This window comes from Pinus tabuliformis, chromosome J, assembly GCF_031772625.1.
Source record: "Pinus tabuliformis cultivar Carrire ecotype Pingquan chromosome J, CPIR1, whole genome shotgun sequence".
Classification (NCBI taxonomy): domain Eukaryota; kingdom Viridiplantae; phylum Streptophyta; class Pinopsida; order Pinales; family Pinaceae; genus Pinus; species Pinus tabuliformis.
In genome coordinates, this window is record NC_142295.1 from 1,432,390,699 (window position 1) to 1,432,413,698 (window position 23,000).

Below are 23,000 nucleotides of genomic sequence, written 5' to 3' on the forward strand. Positions count from 1 at the left end.
AAGACTAAAAATGTGCATAGCCTCTTCAGGAACTCGCACTGCCTTCGGGAATTTGTTCCGGCAATAATCTCTGCCTCCAACAACTTACTAGAGCAACTCGTACCTACTCCTACAACTGGAAATTGAACTGCTGCCCAACAACTTGCATTAACTAATGCGACATCTTTGCAGATTAATTCAGCCGCCATTCTCTTAGAATAATTGGAATCTTTGTGAGTAATTTCTCCGGAAATTCTCTCAATTTTCCTGCCGAAACCCCGCTATTGTGCCCTCCACGCTATCACTGTGCCCTTTCTTTCACTACAATTCGTTGTTGTCTCCGAAAGTCCCGTCGATTTGCTCTTATAATCTCTCATTGATGAATGAATGTCCACCATCTAACTCCAATCAATGTATAAGATCATATTGACTTTGTTTCATGACTTTTCTAGAAGTCACTAGAGAAAAATCGATTTTGTCTCAAGTAGTCTGATTTAATTAACCACTTTTCCTAAGTTACACTGAGGAAAATAATTAAAAATTGACTAATTGAGCTAATTAAAACATTTCCCTTAGAAAATTTTTCTAGGTCTTGGAGATAATTATCCTCTTGTGTTCCTTAGTTTTGTAGACACCAATAGAGACTAGAACACTTGTCCGAGCTACAAAAACTAACATGGAGATCTAAGAGTTGCTTTCATAAATAACACAAGCCCACCTGGCTTTACAAGGCTATAAGGCACATCCTTTGGGCTTATATGGCGTGGCCAAAAAGTTCTAGAGTACCCATGTTGAAAGAGGTGTAAGATTTCCTTACATGGTTTTTACATCGCTTTTGACATGTGACCTTGAGTTTACAATAATGATGATAAATGTTGCTAAATTATTTTATCTAGCCTTGCTGATATGCGGGCTAATAGTACCAACAATATTACTGGATTTATAGTGGAGAAAACCCTCTTGGAGTATAAAAGTCCATTGCCAAACAAATGGTCTGTTTTTTATTAATGAAGGATAACTCTTACAACATTCTTTGTGCATGTGCATGATACATTTTCCCCCACTACTGCACATAAATTGTTCAGTTGATCTGTTGGTGTTTGATGGGTAGTTACAGAGCAGTTCCATGTTTGTTTTGTCATTCCCTAATAGTGTTTAACTATTCCCCACCCCTTTAAAATAATACTATTGACCTTTATGGGGTAAGTTGAGATCTTAACTAACTAATTAGTTCTTAATAACTAATTATCTCTTTGAGGCCTTTTTTAGTACAAGTGGCCTTTTAGAAAATTAATAAAACATCATTACAAAAGCTACTAACTTACATATAAAATAGCTCATAACCACATATTTACTTGCATACATAAAAATGTTGTATTTGTGAAAATTCCTAACCCAGAATCCCTATTGTAGCAACTGATGATGTTTCTCCTACTTGTTAGATTTACATGAACAAGTTATTTGCAGTTTCCTACGACAAATAATGAAATACATACACGACAACTTTCACTTAATTAATTTATATGCAGAAACAAGACACTGAGCAAGAAAGAAAATACAACACAATAACACCGTTATTTTTGGACAAATGTCCTCGGAAAAAACCTAATGTAGGAAAACCGGTGCAACAGAACTAAGAGTTTATTATTATTAAGTAGTAGGAAATTCTGAATACATCTCTGAATACCTCAAGTGTTATTCAGTTACAAAGAGAGAAATACTGGCAAAAAGATTTGTGAGATTACCTCACACAATCACTGAGAAAAATCGCGGCTGATCCGATCACTGCATGAGGTGCCTCTGGCAGGCCTTGCGTTGCCTCTGCGCAGTCCTCATGCAGTCCCTACTTCTACCCCTCTAGACACTGCGTCACCTAGCCAACTGATCGATTTGCTGCCCGCAGTGATTGCTCGTCAGGCTCCCGGTCTCACACCCCGGCTCTCGGCTTCTGAAACTGACTCTGCTGCAAAATTTCAGACTCTCTCTCACCCTCTGCGTTGCCTCTGCGTGGTCATGCGTGATAGCTGCTGGATCACTCTCTGCTGACGATTCTTCGGCTGAGAAAATCTCTCTTTCTCTAGATGCTGTCTCTGTCCCTCAACTGCAAGAAATCTATTCAATTAGAATTTCCTCCTGAGAAATTATCACATCAGAAATTCGATCTCTTGATCTCTCGGCGTGTTTTCCAAATGACCCTCAAGCTTCCTGAAATAATCTTTTCGTTGACATTCAATGGCCTAGATCAAAAGCTAATCAATGGCTAAGATCATTTTAGCTTGATCCTCGTTTTTTTCTAGAAGTTACACCTGCAATTAGATTAATACCTATTAATATTTTTAATTTCCTAAGTTTATACTTAAGGGCCCATTAAAAAATATTAATTATTTTAATAAAATTGTTTTGGGGTGGAATTTCCCAAAACGCTTTCTGGGTTCTTTAGAATACATGTGCCCAAGACTCCCTACAAAATTTGAGGCCTATAGCACATCCGATGCTACCCCAAATCAACAGTGTTTAAGTACCCAACAAACCTCATATATTTCAATTGTGCTCTAATTAGTGTGACCAATGTGCATTTCTTGTTTTGACACAGAATATCAGCTGTTTATGTATTAATTTTGAATATATATAATCACCTTGAGCTTTTGAAGAAAATCCCTGAAGGGATATGCTCAACACAAAGCCAACAAAATAATAGTCTTTTGTCAATAAATAAGTGCTAAAATTATGTCAAAAAAACTTTCCAATTATTTATTTATGAAGCTAGGAGAAAATAAATTCCGTTCTTTTGCTTTGTCGCACATGTTTCTTTGGAGAATGGGCTCAAGTGTGGCAACATATTTCTTCATCTATATGGTAGATATTGGAGCTATTATTACAACAGATTGCATGATCATGTCATTGTCAAAGATAAGGCCATCATATCATCCTTTTGTATTTTGTACTGTTTAGTATAAAACGTGTGTGGCCAAAATCAATTCGAGGTTTATGATTTTGATCTCCTGGTAAAAGGTTAATCAAATGAAATACTGTCTTCCCACGACTTGTGATAAATTCATAGTCTGGTCACCAGAAGTTTATCCTGAAGTATTTCTTTTTCAGTTGGTGTAAAGATTTTTAATAATTAGATAGGAATGAAGGATGGAATTGTGGTTTAGAATAAAAGATGGAGTCCAGGTATATTAACTTTGAGTTTCTTTTTATTTTTATTTTTTAATAATAATTTGTAGTGAAAATTTTGTGGGATTACAAATTACTTGTTTTTATTCGGGGAAGACTAATTTGTAGTTGGTTTTATTTTTTAATATTGATTCTTTTGAAAACATTTCAGACTTGTCGTGTTTATTTACCAATGCAAAATTAATGGTGCAATATCACTTTCAGGTTTTACTGAGAGAGGATACTAATCAAAGCAGAAAAATAAAGTATGAGCTTGTCCAGTGCAAGTTAACTTTGTTTTATGACTATTGGCGAATGGATGAGGTAGTTATATGTTACCTTGTTTAAATTATTTATTCTTACATACCTGAAACAGATTCTTGTCTTTTTTCAGTGCATTGTTTTGTTAGAAGCAAATGGTTTTATCCTGGAAAATGGAGAGAATATGTGCTCAGTTTTTGGCAGAAATTTAGATCTATTGATAGAATTTCATCTTCTTCACCATAATTCGATGCAATTTAGGCAAGATCTATGAATACTTTTTATAATGCCTTTCATCCCTTCACATGCTGAGTTTGTTGTGAGAAAATAAATTTGGGATGGTATTAGGGGATTCAACACAGTTCTTCATTAAATTAATCAAAACCTACTTAGGCTCCCTTCCTAGGAAAATTGCCCAATGAGAAATTTACAGATTTGATCTAGCTGATCAAGCCTTAGATCTATCCTTGATCTGCTTGGTTGATCTAGATCTCCTATGCTGCACCCTTGCTCCTTTCTTGGACTTAGTCACACTTGAATGGAAGTCCTTCTCCACTCAATTATTGAGATCTTCTCTCAAGTCTTGATCTCACTGTGTGGTGTGTCTTTCTTCATTCCTTAGCCTTGCTTTTATAATTTCTTATTGAGTTAAATCCCTAACCTTAGTCTCTAAAGTTATTGACAGTTGAGATTAGATCTCACCTAACTTGAGATCAATGGTTGACATTAAAACATAATCACTAAAGTAAGTGCTTTAATTTTCTTGCAGGTTTTTTTAGCTCAATAACCAACATAATCAATTATGTTCTTTTCCTATGTTAGATTTAGGCTAAGTTGCAAAAACAACTTACTCAATATTTGAGCAAGTATTTTGAAGAGATTTTGGACAACTTCTGCATGCCTAGGCACTGTTAACCACGAAAAGTGGGCGACCCCACAAGAGGATTTTTCTCCTAGATTTGTCTTCAACTGACAGTCAGCAGTCCCTGACAGCCACCAGTGTAGCCTATATGTTGCACCATTTGATCTCTGCTCCTTGAGCTAGTCATATGTTCCCTTGCCCATTTGTTGAGAGTGTATGTTTGAAGGTGGGCGATCTAATCCTAAAGGTACGTTTTTCATTGTGCACTTGGGTGCTTATGCTTGTTTTTCCATTGGGCATAGATTATTGGGTGACTTGGAAGGAGGAGGGGTTTTGATTGTAGTTTTGTTCCCTCACCTTAAATGGGGGTTAATCCTCTGTCCTAGTCCTGTGGGATCTCCCCTATTGGCTTATAGCTTTATGAAGGGCACTACTTGGGAAGCTACGATTTTGGTAGCGTGGTGCCGTTTTCCCATTTCACATTTTTCACTCCCCTCCACACATTATGAGCCCTATCTCATCATCTTCCCTATCTGAGTCCACAAGGCACTGGTACTCCTTTTCCCCTTGTCCACATGTTTGGGTCGGGCCCGGAAATGTTGCCCTAGAGGTTGATGTAGCTAAAAAAGGGTTAAAAGCATATTATGGCCACAAGCAAGAAACAAAAGAAAAGAATATTATAAAATGAAAAAGATGGTCGGGACATTATATTAGCATGTGGGTAAAAGCTAAACATGAGCTCTACCCCTTCCTTATGACCATCATTGTGGTTCTGAGGGTCTCATTAGTGCCCCCACATCATTAAGGAACCCATGCATGTCCCAACCCCTGGTGAGCGATGAATTGTCCCACCTCAAGGGGGTAATAATTGCTTATATCATGCACAACATGCTCTCATCTCTTGGAGCTCCAAACAGTAATATAGAGAAAATTCAAGAAAAGACAAAAGGCAAATGAAGAAGGGTTGAAAAAGTTAAAACAAAAGTTGGGGTAACTCATGTATCCACGATTGCTCCCTTCTACATTTATACACCTAAATCTGTGGACATCCCTCATCATTACCATCATTGAGCCCATGGCATTTGGGCTAGAGATCCTTGTGTCCCTATCCATTCCATCATTATTCACATGACCCCCATCAATTGAAGGATGTATCCTGGACTTGTCTTTCTCCTTATGGGCCGGGGACACCTAATAGGGTTGTTTATTAGCCACTCCTACTTCTACTTAGTGAGGTAACACTATTACAATCTTAAGCCCCAAATTTGGAAGGGAAGCCCATTATGAAGTTTCATTTGTGCTCTTGATTAACAAGCTTGATTCACTTAGATGCACTAATGAATTATTGTACCTGATTGCGAGGAAGCGCATTGGATCTTATATGTAATTGGCAGGTGGTTTCATCATGGGTTGGGCAACTTAACTAGGGCTCAAGCCCACCAAAGGATCATATTGACACCTCTAGGGGATGTGTTTAGAGCCACAGACTCCATCATGTGTTAGAGCATCATTTCAGGTCATGGCCACCTTCAACACTTTCAGCAGTTTGTTCATTGCCCCACATTATTTGCGAGATGATGCACTTGGACCAGCATGCCCCTGCCTACTTAGCATGATCATGGTAGTTGATTCGAGGTCCAGAGGAGGTTTGTCTCACCCTTGAGACATGGGAGGGCAACCACCATCATCAATGACCTCATTTAGAGCATTGTACATCCTTTTCTTTCATTTGGAGACCCATGAGACCAGCATATGTGGCCCAAACCCACTTTGGGGCCCCACATGATGACTTGCATGGAAAATTAGGGGTTATACCCTAATTCATTTTTATTGGAGCCCTCTCTCTCATCTTGGCACTTAGAAGACTCAATGTCGTCCTCCAGCGACCCTACATCATCGTGATGTTATCAACTTGACTTGCTTATGGATGGCTAATTCATAATTTGTGATAGCTACTTGGTCGATTTGTGACCAAGACTTTTTTCTAGCACATTATTTTATAATTTTAGGGCTCTCATTAGGCTAATTCGATTTAAAGAGACTCATATAAATAGAAGAGGGTCTCATTTGTGAGAACTTATCATCATCACTTGGGATTTGCGGCCATCTTAGGCAATTTCACATTTTTGTCTTGTGATCTTTGGAGTATTTTGGATGCACTATGATATTTGGAGCTGATTTTTGATCTTCTGTTGGAGCTACTTCTTGAATATGGATGGATATATTGCATGGCTATTTTTTAAGTGCTCTTGTTGATGAAACCTTTATTTGCAAATTGTCTAATGTATTTTATTGCTGCAACTAGAGTAAATGCTATTGTGCCCTAATTTTGTCAAAGATGATTTTGGAAGTGATCTGGTTGACTCTTGCATATGTTATTCATGGTATAGCATGCAATGAATGTTCCTAATGACGAAATGTTATTTTTCTTCATGAAACTCCATATTCCAATAGTAGGTACATGTTGAAAGGTGGTAGCTAGGGGATCATCTTATGACCTCTTTGAGGACAAATCTGGCTTATCTAATGTATCTAGGACTTCATAAACCCAAGGAAGAAGGCATTGGCCTAAGTCGTTTGGTGAGCAACTTCTCTTTCCTCCTTTTCTCCTCCCAAATTTTTTGGCCCCTTTTCCTAGGACAGCTAGCTAGGCATCAAGCGAAATCTATTAGAGGGTTAATTTACAGATTTTGTTTGGATATGACTCTTCTTTGAGGTATTTTCTAGAGGATCTCCAATTTTTGTGGAATCCTCACGATTATTCATTCATAAATTCTTGTCCTAGGTGTGCCCTAGAAGGGGAACCTATCTTGTATTTCCTTGGATAGGTGGCTTTCTTAAGGGTTGTATGAGCTTAGTTCATTGGAATAAATCACATGAGACCCTTTCTCCTTCCTTGCCTTGACCTAGTGAGTACCTTGGAAGCATTTCTTCCCACGATCATTCACAAAACTCTAGGTCTAGCGCAAGTCTCTCTTAGGTCTCTCAAAAAGAACAAAAGCCCTTTTGGAAGTGTTAAATCCTCACATAAAGCTCCTTTGAGAGGTCCTACCTCATCTCCTAAGAATCTTGACCTTAGGAATACATATTACCATTGCGTATCACAAACCCTAGGTCTTGATCTTCTAACCGAGTGTCTTTTTTGGAGAGCGTGTTAGCTTCTTTGAAGAATTGAGCCTTTATTGTGTCTCTCCTTGAATGGGCTTTGTGAAATCACTTAATACCTAGTTATTGACATATCCATTTCAAGTGATTTCCTTCCTACTGAGACTCTTCCCATTGTTGAAAGTTCGTAAACAGTAGGGAACCTTAACTGAGGTGACAATGGGTCATTGTCCTATTGTTGTCATGTAGTCGAGTAGTTGTTCCTTAGGTTTACCTTCTTTAGGGCCCTGCTAGATTGTGTGGTAACAAACACTTAGGCTTTTGTATAAGTATCTGCTTGAGCTATAATTGTTAAAACTCCCTTAGCGAGGGAGGTACTTCTACCACCTGGAATTGGTTCCAATCCTGGAACTATATCCACTACAATTGCTACTCCCTTTGAATTGGAAGCCTTCCTTGCCACCTAGCTTGCAATCACCCTTGAAGACCTGCTCCCCTTGAACTTGTTCCTTGAAATCTCTTGCTCTTGAACATACTGTAAAGTCATCTCATACCATGAGACCTTCTTGATAGGCTTAGAAGGATCTGCTGACTAGCCCTCTCACCCGAACTTGAAAGCTAACACCCTCTAGTATGCTCAACCTTCAGAACTTCCCATTCCTTGTTCCATGTCACCATCCTACTTCTTCCTATTGCTCGAATAGGCTGGCCCTTTAGCCTATACAAGTTTCCCTCGCTAACTCCAATGGCATGGTCATCATTAGAGGTAGATCCCATGGATTTAATCAATGTCTGTCCATCTTGGAACGCTACAACAAATCCCTTCTTCTCTAACATAGAGACTAAGATCAAACTTTTCTTGTTTTTTGGCACCCATAGCATGTCCTTCTTATTCAACACGCCTCTTGACTCAAGTTGGAATGACATTGTCCCAACTTCATTGCATGTTCGGTATCAACACCAAATTCCACATGCATCTCTAACTCCCAATCTGTCAGGTTGTCAAACAACTCCCGGCTGGAATTAACTAGGAGGGGGGCTGAATTAGTTAATCCTTCAACAATACTTTTAACTTCAATTAATTAATCTTCAATCAATCATTAAATACCAGAGCACATTAATCTATATCAACATCAAAAGCATAATGAGACTTCATATCAATACACAAAGATTTTATGCGGAAACCCAAATGGGAGAAAACCACATAATGTTTTTTTCTTATGATATGATTTATTACATCACTTTTGTGCTACAACACAAGGAAGCTCCAAATTCCCCAAGATATAAGGAGGCTCGATTTACCGACGACAACTGGAAGAAGGCTTTGTCCCCCTAGTAGGCTACAACCCACAAAGATTTATCAACTGCAACTGAATGGAGATTCGATTTACCAACTGCAACTAGATGGAGGCTCCGATACCCCTAGGCAGGCTACAACCTGTGCCCAAGCACCACCCTACCACCGTGGCTTTATGATGACTGGTCAATCTTGCTCAAGCATTTAGGAGAGCATTCAAATCCAATTATCAGTGTAATGTTATGATGATCCACAAGTCCTCAATACTTTGGATGTAGTAATACAACACTGGATTTGATATTGCTGCCACCAACAACTGATCAATACTACAATCTCGCTTTCTTGCCTCTGCTTCTGTCAATGAAACAATCCTTCCATTCAAACTGCTGCCATTATACTGTTAAACCCTAGCTTACTCTGCAATGCATACTTCTTTGGTATACCACTTATTAAGCAATTGATTCTGACATTAACCATATACTCAGTCACCAAGACGATAGTTAGTTCAAACCCTGGCTTGCAACTCTCAATACAAACCTTGTCTCAACAACTCTGTTCAATACATATCAAATCTGGTTAGTACATTTAGCAACACATCAAATCACGAGATCTGCTCATTAAATGGATCAAACCATAATAGCAGCACATACTCTCCCTGTCATCCTCTCTCATCCATACAAGATACTACACTTGAATACGTTGTCCATCAACATATGAATCAATACACTGTCATATAAAAACATCAACAAGAAATTACTGGAACTCATCAAAACCTCAGTCAACATTGTTCTCTATACCAAGAACAATGCCTTCATACATACTCTGAGCCTGCGACACAAACCTCTGGCATAGCTCTAGAGTCTAAATCGCATTGTGTCACTGGTTACTTGTCGCACTGGATCATGGGCATATTGAACTCACACCAGCATTAATTGATTTACTCAGATTGCACACCAATGCACAGGTAGGTCAAGTCCATGCACACATTGCATCTAGAATTTGATTATCAACGTATAGGTATAATCTCAGCCTCCTCGTTCTGCCACTCACACGTGCTCAAATTTGACCAACGCACTGTTTATACTCTGCCATATACATTCTGTCATACACATGCACCACATGCAGATCACTATTGATCCAAACTCATTACAACCAGTCCGGTCCACAGTCCTCTATTTCACTACATATTGCTCTTGTTTTGTTATAGGAGTTTATACTCAGGCTTATTACAATTATTCTTTCAAATGGGCAGACCAAATCGCATTGTGTCTAATTATGAAATCGTTCCATGGCAATTAACACATTAAACTGATTGCCCAACATACTACATCCAATCTCATATGCACAACAACCAAATCGACTTATGATCCATCTCAGTGCGGGCAACCCAAACACACGATATACGGAATACAATTGATCTTCATCTAATGCATTGGTATATAATTGTTCAAATATTCCATGCCTATTTAACTATCATATGCTCTTAATTGCACACTACGTTTGGTTTCTCACTCTATGCACAGTTTTTGATCACATGCATAGGCTGTCATCACTCTGAAACATTAACGCACAAGATACAACGTTTGATTTGCTAGATCACTAGTGTATTTATTGGATTTTGATCGCTCTCCCTCTTACCTCTAATACAACAATGACTTTTCATATTTAACTTTAATTTCCCATCGCATCTCCCTTTTTCTGCAGACCACCAATGCACATTTGATTGCACCAGTGCAATTGGAACCTGTACCAAAACAAAAACGCCATTAATCGCACTAGATTGCTTCACATATAGCATCAGATGAAACCCAACTGCTACCTCAAGAAAAAAATTTGGATGGCCTCAAAAATGCAAAGCAACTCTCACAAACAAATTATAAGAAATTGATTATGTATGAGGGCTCACATATAACCTATTTATACTTGTGAAGGGGGGGTGGAATGTTAGTTTTTGTAGCATCAGATGTGTTCTAGTCACGAAACTTGGTGGATGGGCTAGAATACATGAGATCTCCATAACCCAGAAATCGTTTCTGGAAATTCCACCTAGAGATGACTTAATTAGATTATTAACCTATTTTTTAATGTTTCCTAAGTCCAAACTTATGAAAACTGGTTAATTAATCAGAATTAATTAAGTCAAGGTTAGAATTCTTTAGAAACTCACACGGATAGACAAGGAATTAATATGGGCCCTTGATTAAGTTCTAATCTTGGTCGTTGGTGATCCAAAAGAGGATTATAAGAAGTCGATAGGCACTTGGAGAATACACTTGTGCAATTTAATTTCCTTGGTAGATCATTTTCCAGAGACTAGCAGCAGTTGTTGGAGAGCCAGAGATTGAAGCAGAGATAGTGAGAGGTAGGGATAGTGATCTGGAGGAAGTGATCAACGCAGAAGCAGCGCAAGGCAATCGCTGAAGTAGAGCAATTTGATTTCGCCGGGGAGGAAGTTGATTCACTTTCTAGAGGTCGGGAAAGCCTTCCAGAGGACTGGAGAATCACTTCCAGCAGCAGAGACAAGCAAGACGACTTACTCAGAGGCTGAAACTGAGCCACACGTGTGAGAGGCAGCACTGGGACTGCACAGAGGGCCTACGTAGGGGTTTGGACGACCAATTTTTTTTGGAGAAGCCAGTGCCGGGATTGCTTGTGGGGTGAGAGAATTTTCTTTCTAATTATTTCTACTAGATTCTTGTTGTTTGGATTACCAGTTGAGCATTGATAGATTGTACTCAGAATTTCATTGTTGCATAATAATAAAACCCTCAACTGCTACACTGGTTTAACCAATTTGGGTTTTTCGGGGACAATTGTCCAAAAATAACTATGTAAATTTTATATATGTGTGCTAGATTTTCTTAGTTTCCAATGCTATTTTTTCCCGCAAAATTTTTATTTGTGAAGTTTGGAGTAGTAAATTATTCATTGTTTGTATGGGCAAACAATTTGTTAATTAATTTACAATTACAAGACTAATGTCTGGTCGCTGCAATAAAATTTCGTAGTGAAATTTTCTGAGCTAAGTAATAATTTCATAGCGCAGAAATTTTCACATGGTATTAGAGTGTAAGTGATCAACTGGGAAGCTTAGAAGTGAAAGAAGAGAATTTTGTTGTTCAGAGGGAGCAACAACCCAAAGTTCTCAGATTCTGTGCAGAGCCTAGGGCAAGCAGACAAATTGCTTGGGGAAGTTCTATTTTAAGTTGCAGGGTTGCAAAAAATTTGAGCTGCCCAGGATAGTGATTCCAATAGTTAGAGGGAGCAACAACTCAGATTTTCGCTGAGCAGATTTCTTGTTGAATGCAAAAGGGTTTTGTAGCAATTTGCAGTGGCTGAATCAACGTTGGGTGGAAGAGAAATTGCGCACACAGAGGGAGATTTCTATAAGAGGGTTTCTAGCCAAGAAATCCGATTTTCCCAGTTGCAGGTGGTAGTAGCAGCTAGTAGAACTGTGCATTCCAGGAGTGAGTGCGAGTAGCAGAGCAACAACCGAGCAGAGGAAGAGGGAGTTTCAAGGTCAGATTAGAGATGGCCACAACTAGGCTTAGAGATCAGGGTAGGTTGGAGGGTTCCTCCAACTATGTCATCTGGAAGGCCAGGATGTCCTTCCTGTTAGATGAATATGGGTTGAAGCTCTACAATGTTGTGGCAATTCCCTAGGATGCAGATCAACTGAATGAATACATGAAGGAAATGGTGAAGGTGAAGAGGTTGATCCTGGATGGAGTTCGAGATCATATAGTCTCACATATATCTAGGAAGAATACTGCCAAAGAGATGTGGGATGCTCTCTCCCACCTATATCAGGGGACTTCCGAGCAACGAAAGATGTTTCTGGAAGAAAAACTGAGATGCATTAGGTTGTAGAAAAGGGAAGGCATAGATCCCTTCCTAACCAAGATTCAGGAGGTCCAAGATCAACTTGCAGTTGTTGGGGCAACACCTCAACCATCAAAGCTAGTATGGTTGGCACTGAACAGTGTCTTAGAGGATTGGCAAGTCTTCGTCCAAAGTATATTGGGTAGAGACAAGCTATCGGAATGGGACAGGATGTGGTCCAACTTGCAGGAGGAGGAATTGAGGCAAGCTCTGTTAAAGAACTCCATTAGTGGCAACAGTAGTAGCGGATCAAAGGGTGTGAAGGAGGAGGAGAATGTGGCCCTAACATCTAAGGGTCCCAGTGAGAGGCAAGGGGAGCAAAATAAGAAGAAGAAGGACCTATCAAAGGTGAAGTGCTTCAGATGTGGTGAGTTCGGTCACTACAACACGTAGTGTCCTCTCACAAAGGACACTGAACCATCAGAGCTAGTACGATTGGCACTGAACAATGTCTCAGAGGATGTCATGTCCCCATTTTTATTCTTCTTCATAGTACAACCAGGGTGGATTTCTACGGCAGGAGATGGCCAGGTTAGTGGAGCTGGTTTATGTCATTAGGGGTCCCCATGGATTTTTGAGGAGTTTTATGGAATTTGATGGCATTCACTTGGCATATTCCATCATCTGCACTGTTTACCTTTCGTTCCGTCATTTTCAGAAATTAGCGTTATTATTTGGCATAACTTAATTAATTATGCTCGAGGTGGCATTCCAAGGAGATTAATTGATGGAACACCTCAGTGTAATAGCTCGTTGGAACGAGAACGAGAATATCTACAGGATGTGATGCTGAGAAGAGACTTCCAGTGGCCGGAGGAAGTATGGTGGGCGATTTGCCATTTTCCTTAGTTAAAAATGACTTTAATTAGTCATTTAATTAAGGAAAAATAATTAATTGGAGAAAAATGGCCAAAAGTGACTTAAATAAAATAAAATAAAATTAAAGGTCACTTAAGATAAAGTCAATGGAGGAGCTTCAAGAATAATAATAAAATAATAAAATAAGATGCTTCTAGAGGCTTGGAGATTTATCCATCAGATCTATAAAAGGGGAGGAGGAGATCATTTGGGGACATCTTGGATTTGTGTATTGTCTTTATGGAGAGGTTTCAGAATGTTGTTCTCTACTTTGGCAGTAGCCCCGGGACGGAAACCCTTGGGTGATTCAGTGAGAGTGGGCGAGTACCCATCTCTTCCCTTGGTGAATCCATTGGAGTGTATTGTTTTTCAGTTTGTTTTGGACGCAGATTTGCGGCATTGTTGTAGATCTGTTTGAGGCCAGATTATCTCAGCTGTATGGGTTGTATGTACATGTAAAACCCCAGTTATCTAATATAATAAAGCTCAAAGTTTTCTTATTCATTGTGTTGTGAGATTACAACGCTCTATCTGTTTATTTTTACATGGAAATCTTCTGTTTGTGAATGGAATTTTTTATGTGAAGTGCTTGTTCCAAGTTTTGTGTCACAGGCACAATAAAAAAATTCAACGGATTGGGCAAAGGTCATTTTTATTTTGTTGCCGTAAAAACCATTCACTCCACAGTCAAGGGGAGCCGTCTGTCATCGTCGAAGCAACATTTGTCTAGCCAAGCGAATCGCTGTTGCCAGGGGGCCAAACTTTCCATCTGCCAAGGATGAATTTACAAGGAGATTCTTGAAGACGCAAATAAATTGTAGAAGTGGGCCAATCGATTTATAAAGCCAGGGACGCAAATACTATTAAAGTTCCATTTAAAATTTTGACTGCCATCCAAAATTTTTCAGTGGACTCAAATATTATTGCAGCCATTCTTATCCGAGTGTATTGAAGAACCAATTTTGTGCTGTCTGTTTATTTTTGCGGAGGCCGCATTCTTGTATTGTGATCCAAAATGAACCAGTTAGAAGGGAAGAAACTAATTTGTGCTCTAAAACCTACCATACTTTCTCTCATACAACACAAGTTCTTGGAGGAACCTTGTGAAGGGGTTAGACCTCCAGTTGCATCTTGTCTTAGTAACATCATGAGACTGACCGCCCCCATAACTCCTTACAATGATGATGTTATGAGGAAAGTTTTCAAATTGCTGAAAGAAACTTTTCGAGACTTGGACAACAGTGCATGCTCTACCTTTGGGAAGAAGCGTGAGATTTTAGGAGGCATGGCCATGACTAAGACTTATGAGATCATGTTTGATCTGGAGTGTGACGGTTTGGTCCTATAAATGTTCCAATGCTTCTTCAGCATTAAGAAAAATCATTCAGACATAGTCGTAGCACACATGTAGTCCATCCTGTCATCATGTATGAGAGGTTGTGATGCCATTCGCTGGGATTTGCAGTCTCGATTGCTGTTCATTTGGAGGAGAGAACAGTTGGTCGCACCTGCTGCTTATGAACTGGCCAAGAGGTTGGTTGCGTAGAACAGTGGGTTGTTCAGGAGACAATTGACCAAGGAGGAGCAGCTCAGGTTTGGGGGATCATGCAGCAAGAATGAGATGAGGAGGAAGGGACTTTTCTTTGTCTGCAAGGGACCTTGGGGACTTGACCATTCATGCTTGAGTGGTGCCGAGGAGATGACAAAGGTAAAGCAGGAGGAGATTCCTTCTAACTTTCAGGGTGAAGATTCTTCTTCGGATGAGTCCATGGATTCATATGATGATACCTCTAAGGGGCACAAGTAGTCATGTGGAGTTGATGACAATAGCCCTGTTAATTTATGGTATGTTCTATGCTTAAGAGCAATTTACTTCAAATCTTGTTATTAGCCTAATGTCAATTTCCAGTATTGCAATCACATCAAGATGATAGTAAAATGCAGATAGAACATAAATGTAAACAACAAAAGACAAGCCAAGACAAGAGACACAAGATGTGGCACCAACCAAGGACAAACCCTAATGCGGGGAAACCCTTTGATCAATTCTTCTATATATTCTTCAATAATTCAGCACAGAGAGAGAGATAGTACAATATCACAAATCTATGATTTACAACAGCAGCAATGTAATTCTGATGAGCAATGTCAAAGCTGGTCAAACAGATCCCAAAAGTCCTCAAGAGAACCTGGGAGAACTTAGCCTCCAACAACAATAGATAGCAGCCCAAAATAGTCCTCAAAACATGGTAAAAACAATAGTCAACATATCATCTCCTGTAGTGAGCCCTAACCAGTCAACACTGTCCCAAAACTGTGGTCAAAGAGAGGTCAACAAAGGCTGATTTGAACTGCGGCTAGCAAGATGGAGGCTCCCCACACGAATCCGCAGTCAAGGGTGTCTTCACACTGGTCAACGCTGCCCTCTAGCACCTTGGTCAACCCAAATCAATGTTGCTGTGCCTTCCTAAGTCCTCCTGCACGTAGGTCAATGCTACTGCTGTACCTTCCTGCGTCTCCATCTTTCCACGTGAGAGAGAGAAGCTCCTCCTTCGCATACCCAAACAAGCTAGGAGAGAGAAGAGATGTGGAGATGAGATGAGTGTCATAATGCCTCAAGGTCTCCTCTATTTATATGCCACGTTGAGGTTTAGCTGGGGGTGTGAAACACTATTTTACTTGTTGGTCGACCTTGAAAAATTGTCAAGAAATACAAATAAATTCATATCTCCATGAATACATGTCGGAATCGGATGATTGTTAGATCAATCCTACACCTCTCGATGAGAGGAATCCAAGAAAAATATCAACTGCCATGAGTAAGATGATCCACATGGAGTTTGGCCCTAGTTGCCAATTTTAACACTCCCTCTCAACTAGGGAGAACTCCATCTACTAATCCATCTGTCTGTCGGTACTATCTCTACCATCAAATGCACTACCCTGCATTGCTCGGCTCTGCTCTGCTCTGCTGAACTATGAAGAAGAAGAAATGATCGAGAATGTATCATACCATCCTCTACTGACCCGAAGTCAGTCCCAGATAAAAGAGAGTGTCCAATAGCACTCTTACTGACCTGAAGTCAGTCCCAATGAAGAGAGTGTGTCATACCACTCTTACTGACCCGAAGTCAGTTCCAAAAGAGAGTGAGTTATATCACTCTTACTGACCCGAAGTCAATTCCAATTGATCCCAAATCAATGTCATCCTAGCATAGGGAGTATGATAGATACACGATGCGTCCATCGGTACTACTATGGTCCTTATCCTCATTTCCCTACTCATTGGCTAGATGAGAGGTACTTCCCATGAGTCCCAGATTGCATGGGTAGGATGTCTCGGTAGGAGAAGGATGAACCACTCATCTTGCCTACATGTTGCCACAGGGTATCACACGTGAAGGTTGAATCATTCACCCTGTACACAGCGCACCACTAGGGGAGGGTGAGTCACCCCATGGTCGCTCGTCGCTCCAAGAAGTACCCCAAGCCCCCCGTAGCTCCCAGAGCTCAATGTATGCATCATACAGGACCCTCATAAGAGGGTCTCTCCACGAATCCTAGTCGTTCTTGGAAACTCAAGAATTTGACCTTTCCCAAGGGCTTCGTCAGAATCTCGGCGACCTGCTCATCAGGCCCAATATGGTGGAGCCTTATTGCTCCTTGTTGTACCATATCCCGGATAAAGTGGTACCTGATATGATGTGCTTGGAGCGATCATGAAATACGAGATTCTTTGATAAACGAACCCCACTCTGGTTGTCACAGAGGATCATAGTAGTATCCAACGTATGTCCAAACAGCTCACTGAAGAGCTTCCTCAACCAGACAGCCTCACAGGAGGTCATACTCGCAGCGATGTACTCTGCCTCAGCGGTGCTCAAAGCCATCGACTTCTGATTCCTGCTCATCCAGGATATCGAGGCAAAACCCAAAGAGAAACAACACCCGAAAGTGCTCTTGCGGTCCACCACACTGCCTGCCCAATCAACATCGGAATATCCATGTTCGACAGTCTATCTCAACCCATGAGTGATTGTGCCCTGAAGATATCTTAGAAGATCCTTGGCACCAATACAATGTGAGTGATGAGGCTCAACCATATATTGGCTCAACGCGTTGACTACAAAACATATATCCGGACGGGAGTTCACCAAGAACATTAATGCTTCTACGAGTTGACGGTACTCAGAGGCATTACCCAATACAGGTCCGGCAACACTACCGCATAACTTCTTGAAGTTAAGCTCCATCGGGTTAGTCACAGCTTGCAGCCCACCATACCAAATCTCTCCAATATCTTCACCACATATTTTCCTTGAGATAGGAAAATTTCTCTTGGCCTTTGCCAGACTTTAGCCCTAGGAAATAGTGCATCAGTCCTAGGTCCTTCATCTCAAATTCGGAAGCCAACTCCCTCTTACATTTGTGAATGAGAGGGTCTGCACCTTCAGAAAGAGGTTGTCAACATACAACACTAGTATGAGAGGCTTATCATCTTCAACCTTAAAGTAAAGGTTTGGATCGGCTTCACTCCTAGTGAATCCCAGCTTCATCAAGTAGCTATTGATCCTTTCATACCAAGCTCGGGGTGCTTGCTTTAACCCATAGAGAGCTTTCTTCAACCTGCATACGTGAGATTCCCGACTATGAATCTCAAACCCTTCGGGTTGTTCCACATAGACTTCCTCTTTAATCGAACCATGCAAAAACACGGTCCTGACATCCATCTGATGTAGGTTCCAACCTTGCGAAGCGGCAAGGGCTATGATCGAGTGGATGGTGGTGTATCAGGCAACAGGTGCAAATATCTCATGTTAATCTACACCTTCCTTTTGAGAGAAGCCTCGAGCGACAAAGCGAGCCTTATACTTTTCAACACTCCCATCAGCTCCATGCTTGATTTTGTAAAGCCACTTCGAGGTGACAACTGTTTTGTCCTAGGGTCTGGGACCACATCCCAGACATCATTCTTCATGATGGACTCGTCCTCATTCATAGCATCCTTCCATACTTGATGCTTCACGGCTTCTTCGAACGATGAAGGCTCATTTTGAATGATGGTGCTCATAATAGTCAAGTATCCTTGATACCTGGTCGGCGTCTTACTTTCATGGAAAGTCCCTCTTGGTGCAATATGTCCCTCGGCATCATCAAGAGTCCCTCTAAGCCATGAGGGCCTCTTCCTAGAAGAGGAAGGCTCTTGCAGAGGGGGATCAATGGGATCCATAGGTTCTTCCACATCGGGCATCGTCTCATCTTCCTTCTCATCCGACTTCCTGGTGTCAACTTCTTTATCTTTCCTAAGGATAGGAAGATTGTCAACCTTGCTAAGAGCCATATCTTTGTCAAAGGTGACATCATGACTTATTTCGACTTCCCTTTGACCAGCCACATAGATTCTATAGCTCTTAGAAGTTTCGCTGTAGCTTACAAAGATACCTTTCTTACCAGACGCACCCAATTTGCTTCTTTTGTCTTTCAGCACATGAAAATATACAGTACTTCCAAAATTTCTAAAATGAAACACATCAGATCTCTTACCAGTGAACGTTTCTTCGGGAGTGTTGGAATCTAATGCTTGATGAGGGCATTGGTTTTGAACATATACGGTGGTGTTCACAGCTTCGGCCCATAGAAACTTTGGAAGCCTTTGATCATGGAGCATAGAACGAACAACTTCCAAAATCATAGGGTTCTTCATTTCAGCCACATCATTCTGCTCAGGAGTGTATGGTGTTGTGGTCTCCCTCTTAATGCTGGCTTCTTTGCAAAAATCATGGAACTCATTGGATTCATACTCGGTCCCATTATCAGTCCTTAAGATCTTGATCCTCTTCTCGGTTTGATTCTCAATCAAGGCTTTGAAGTGACGGAACCAGGAGAACTTTTCATCCTTATTTTTCAAGAAGTATATCCAAGTCTTGTGAGAATAATCATCTGTAAAAATGAGATAATATAGATATTCTCCCAAAGAGTTCACGGGCATCATACCAGATATGGCGGAGTGACCCAACTGCAAAATGTCGGAGGTCTTGCTATGGCTTGAGGGGAATGGTCCCCTTTTGAGCTTTCCTTCGGCACATCTCGGACATACACCTTCATGCTCTACTTTAAACTCGGGCATCCCTATCACCATCTGTCTCACATCGGGTAGAGCCTTATAATGAAGGTGGGCAAACCTCCGGTGCCATAGTTCATATTGTAGAGTTGTGTTGCAAGACATAAATCCCAACGAACTTCCTCCAACTTGATATAAAGAGTCAACCTGAAACCCAAGAGTGAAAGCATCTTTAAAATTCTTTTTCCACACACGTACCTTGCCATCGATGAAGGCCACCTTGTAGCCTTTGTCTTCCATTGCCGGAATGGACACTAGGTTTTTCTTGAGATTAGGTACATATAGGAATTTTTGCAAATGGATTGTGTTACCTTGATTTAATTGAAGAGTAACATTCCTTACACCCTTTACGGGATAGGTGGAATTGTCTCCTAGAATAATCTCCAAGTTTGTCTCCTTCTCCATCAGATTAGAGAGAGATTCCTTGTAACCAGTGAAGTGCCTTGAGGCACCACTATCAATAAGCCAATTGCCCAACGAAGAGGGCTGATATCAGATAATATTCATCTTGTTTATTGTTAACAACATTTGACTCATACTTGGAGTTCCTTGCTTTCTTGGAGGGTTGACCACTTCCTTGATTTCCCGCATTCCTCTTTACTTTTCCATTGACCCTGCCATTCCTTTGATTGTGGTTGGAGTTGCCCCTGGAGTGATTTTGATCATCGTCATGTGATGTGTCTTTTCTATTTGGATACTCCCTCGCATAGTGGCCAAATTTATTGCAAACGAAGCATCTTCCCTTCCTTCCACCCTTCGATCTGGTCTTTCCTTTGAAGTGACCTTTAGACCCTAAATTATTTCTCCTTTTGGCATGAGAGGAAAAAGAAGTGGGGTTGCCTTTGCTTGAAGGCATTTCTTGCTCCACCATCCTTGTCTCTTCTTGAATTCATCTCGCCATCAATTCTTCAAATCCTGGAATTTGATCATTGTTGAGAAGAGTGGTTCTAAACACATACCATTCAGATGGGAGCCCTCCAAGGGTAGTGATGGTTAGTTCTCGGTCAGAAATGACTTTTCCAATTGATAGGAGATCATTGTTGATCTCAATGATCCTTAAGAAGTAGGATTGAATATCTTCATCCTTACCCTTCTTAATATCCTTCAACTTATTTTTTAGGAACAAAACTTGATTTGCATCACTAACTTTAAACAAGCTTACCAATCTATCGTAGATCTCCTTGGAGGTGTTCAACTTGGAAATGTAACCCACCAAATGCTTGTCAATGGAGTCTCGGATGATTTTCTTTGCTTTGACTTCACCCTTAGTGTATTTGTTCCTTGTAGTAGTCGGTGCATTTGATGGAGGCTCGGTAATTCCACCCCACATAGTCCAACACTTCCTGTCCTTCCAATGTTAGATCAAGAGACATCTTCATCTGTGATAGTTAGACTTCCCACGGAGCTTGTCTTCGGCTGGGAAGTGTGTTGAGGAACACATGAAGCCTTTTGACTTTTTCCAACTGTCTTCGGTGATTGCTCTTGCTCTTATTTGGGCTTTGTCTTCACCTTAGCTCTGATACCATGTTAATTTATGGTATGTTCTATGCTTAAGAGCAATTTACTTCAAATATTCTTATTAGCCCAATGTCAATTTCCAGTATTGCAATCACATCAAGATGATAGTAAAATGCAGATAGAACATAAATGTAAACAACAGAAGACAAGCCAAGACAAGAGACACAAGATGTGGCACCAGCCAGAGACAAACCCCAATGCGGGGAAACCCTTTGATCAATTCCTCTATATATTCTTCAATAATTCAGCAGAAAGAGAGAGATAATACAATATCACAAATCTGTGATTTACAACAGCGACAATGTAATTCTGATCAACAATGTCAAAGCTGGTCAAACAACTCCCAAAAGTCCTCAAGACAACCTAGGAGAACTCGGCCTCCAACAACAATAGATAGCAGCCCAAAACAGTCCTCAAAACATGGTCAAAACAACAGTCAACATATCAGCTCCTGCAGTCAGCCCTAACCAGTCAATGCTGTCCCAAAACTGTGGTCAAACAGAGGTCAACAAAGACTGATCTGAACTGCAGCTAGCAAGATAGAGGTTCCCCACACAAATCTGCAGTCAAGGGTGTCTTCACTTTGGTCAACGCTACCCTCTAGCACCTTGGTCAACCCAAATCAATGTTGCTGTACCTTCCTGTGTCCTCCTGCACCTAGGTCAATGCTGTTGCTCCTAACTACATCCTCTTCCTTCCCACGTGAGAGAGAGAAGTTCCTCCTTCGCATACCCAAACAAGCTAGGAGAGAGAAGAGATGTGGAGATGAGATGAGTGTCATAATGCCTCTCCTCTCTTTTTATTCCACGTTGTTGGACACCTAATCCTAAAGGGTTAGCGTGGAAGTTGAATGGACAAAGCAGTCCAAGAGACCTTGGGATCTGAATCCCAAGAGTCACCTATTGTACTATAAATGTACATCTTTTGTTAATAAAAATAGTACTCACTGATTTATCTTTCCTATTGTTTTCCTATCCATGTGAGTTTAACATGGTATCAGAGCCGCTTGTTTTTCTGTGGCCTGTTATGTGCATGTCAGTCCTGGCCCTATGCCATATTCTTTTCCAGCGCTCCTTGTAACTGCTCTCTGCCATAAAAATATTTCTGTGCCCTCTGGCCTGAATACGCTGCCTCTGTCATGCGTTTTTTACCTGAGCGATTCTCTGAGCATATAGCGTTGCCACTGCTGTAGACTGCGCCCTATGTCCTGAGCCCTGCTCTGCTCTGACATCCTGAGCGATTCCCTGCAATACGTTTCAGATTATGAATTGATATTGAATGCCCTGCGCTCTCTGACTACCAGAGACTGCGCCCTCTCATAGCATGAGTCATTGATAATGAACGCGCATAACCGTTGATGCGTTTCACCTGGCCTGGACGTGAATTCAAAGACTTTGAGCGGGTGCGTTTTAGATTCTGCTACCGCATATAATGTTAAAAAAAATAAATTTGCAAGTGATCCTGAGTACTGCCAGCCTGCAGTCGTGAGGTGAGGTTTTGGCTTCCATCGCCGAGGTGAAATTTAAAGTGGCGCGTCCTTCGGATCGTGAAAGAGAACTTCATTGAGAAATAGACCAGCATTGAAGCATCTAAGCAGAGCATGTTTCGTTGACACAATGTTGGAGTACGACTCTTCGTTGAAATTTAAAACAGAAATCGATGAATAAATTGTGCTGGAAAAGAGCCTAGTTGCGGTCTTGAAATGTTACATGGTCTTGCAGTGCTAGAGTGTGTATGTGTGCGAAGTAGCCTGCTTTGAATGAGATGCAGTGGACTACATATTTATCAACTAGAGATATCTGAACAGGTTGTTAAATAGATCAGAGTCACATAATAGAGAGAAGCCTGTGGAAAATACTTCTGCATAACAGAATCATGTATCGGTGACGCGTGTGTTCTGTCCATCTAAATCACTGCATGTGTTGATCCTATTGTGTGGAGCGATGATACGCTTACAG

At 40.8% G+C, this 23,000-nt stretch overlaps 1 protein-coding gene across 4 annotated transcripts in view; it reads left to right on the forward strand.

The window, feature by feature from the left end:
• Nucleotides 1-23,000, forward strand: part of LOC149232745 (tRNA (guanine(37)-N(1))-methyltransferase 1-like) — a 451,966-nt gene that overhangs the window by 23,976 nt on the left and 404,990 nt on the right. For all 4 annotated transcript variants that reach the window (XR_016248185.1, XR_016248186.1, XM_089379487.1 and 1 more), the window contains exon 2: nt 3,364-3,462. Coding sequence is in view for 2 of the 4 variants with exons in the window: in XM_089379487.1 (XP_089235613.1) it covers nt 3,364-3,462 (99 nt within the window). In the remaining 2 variants the exon portion in view is untranslated. The remainder of the gene's footprint in view (nt 1-3,363; nt 3,463-23,000) is intronic.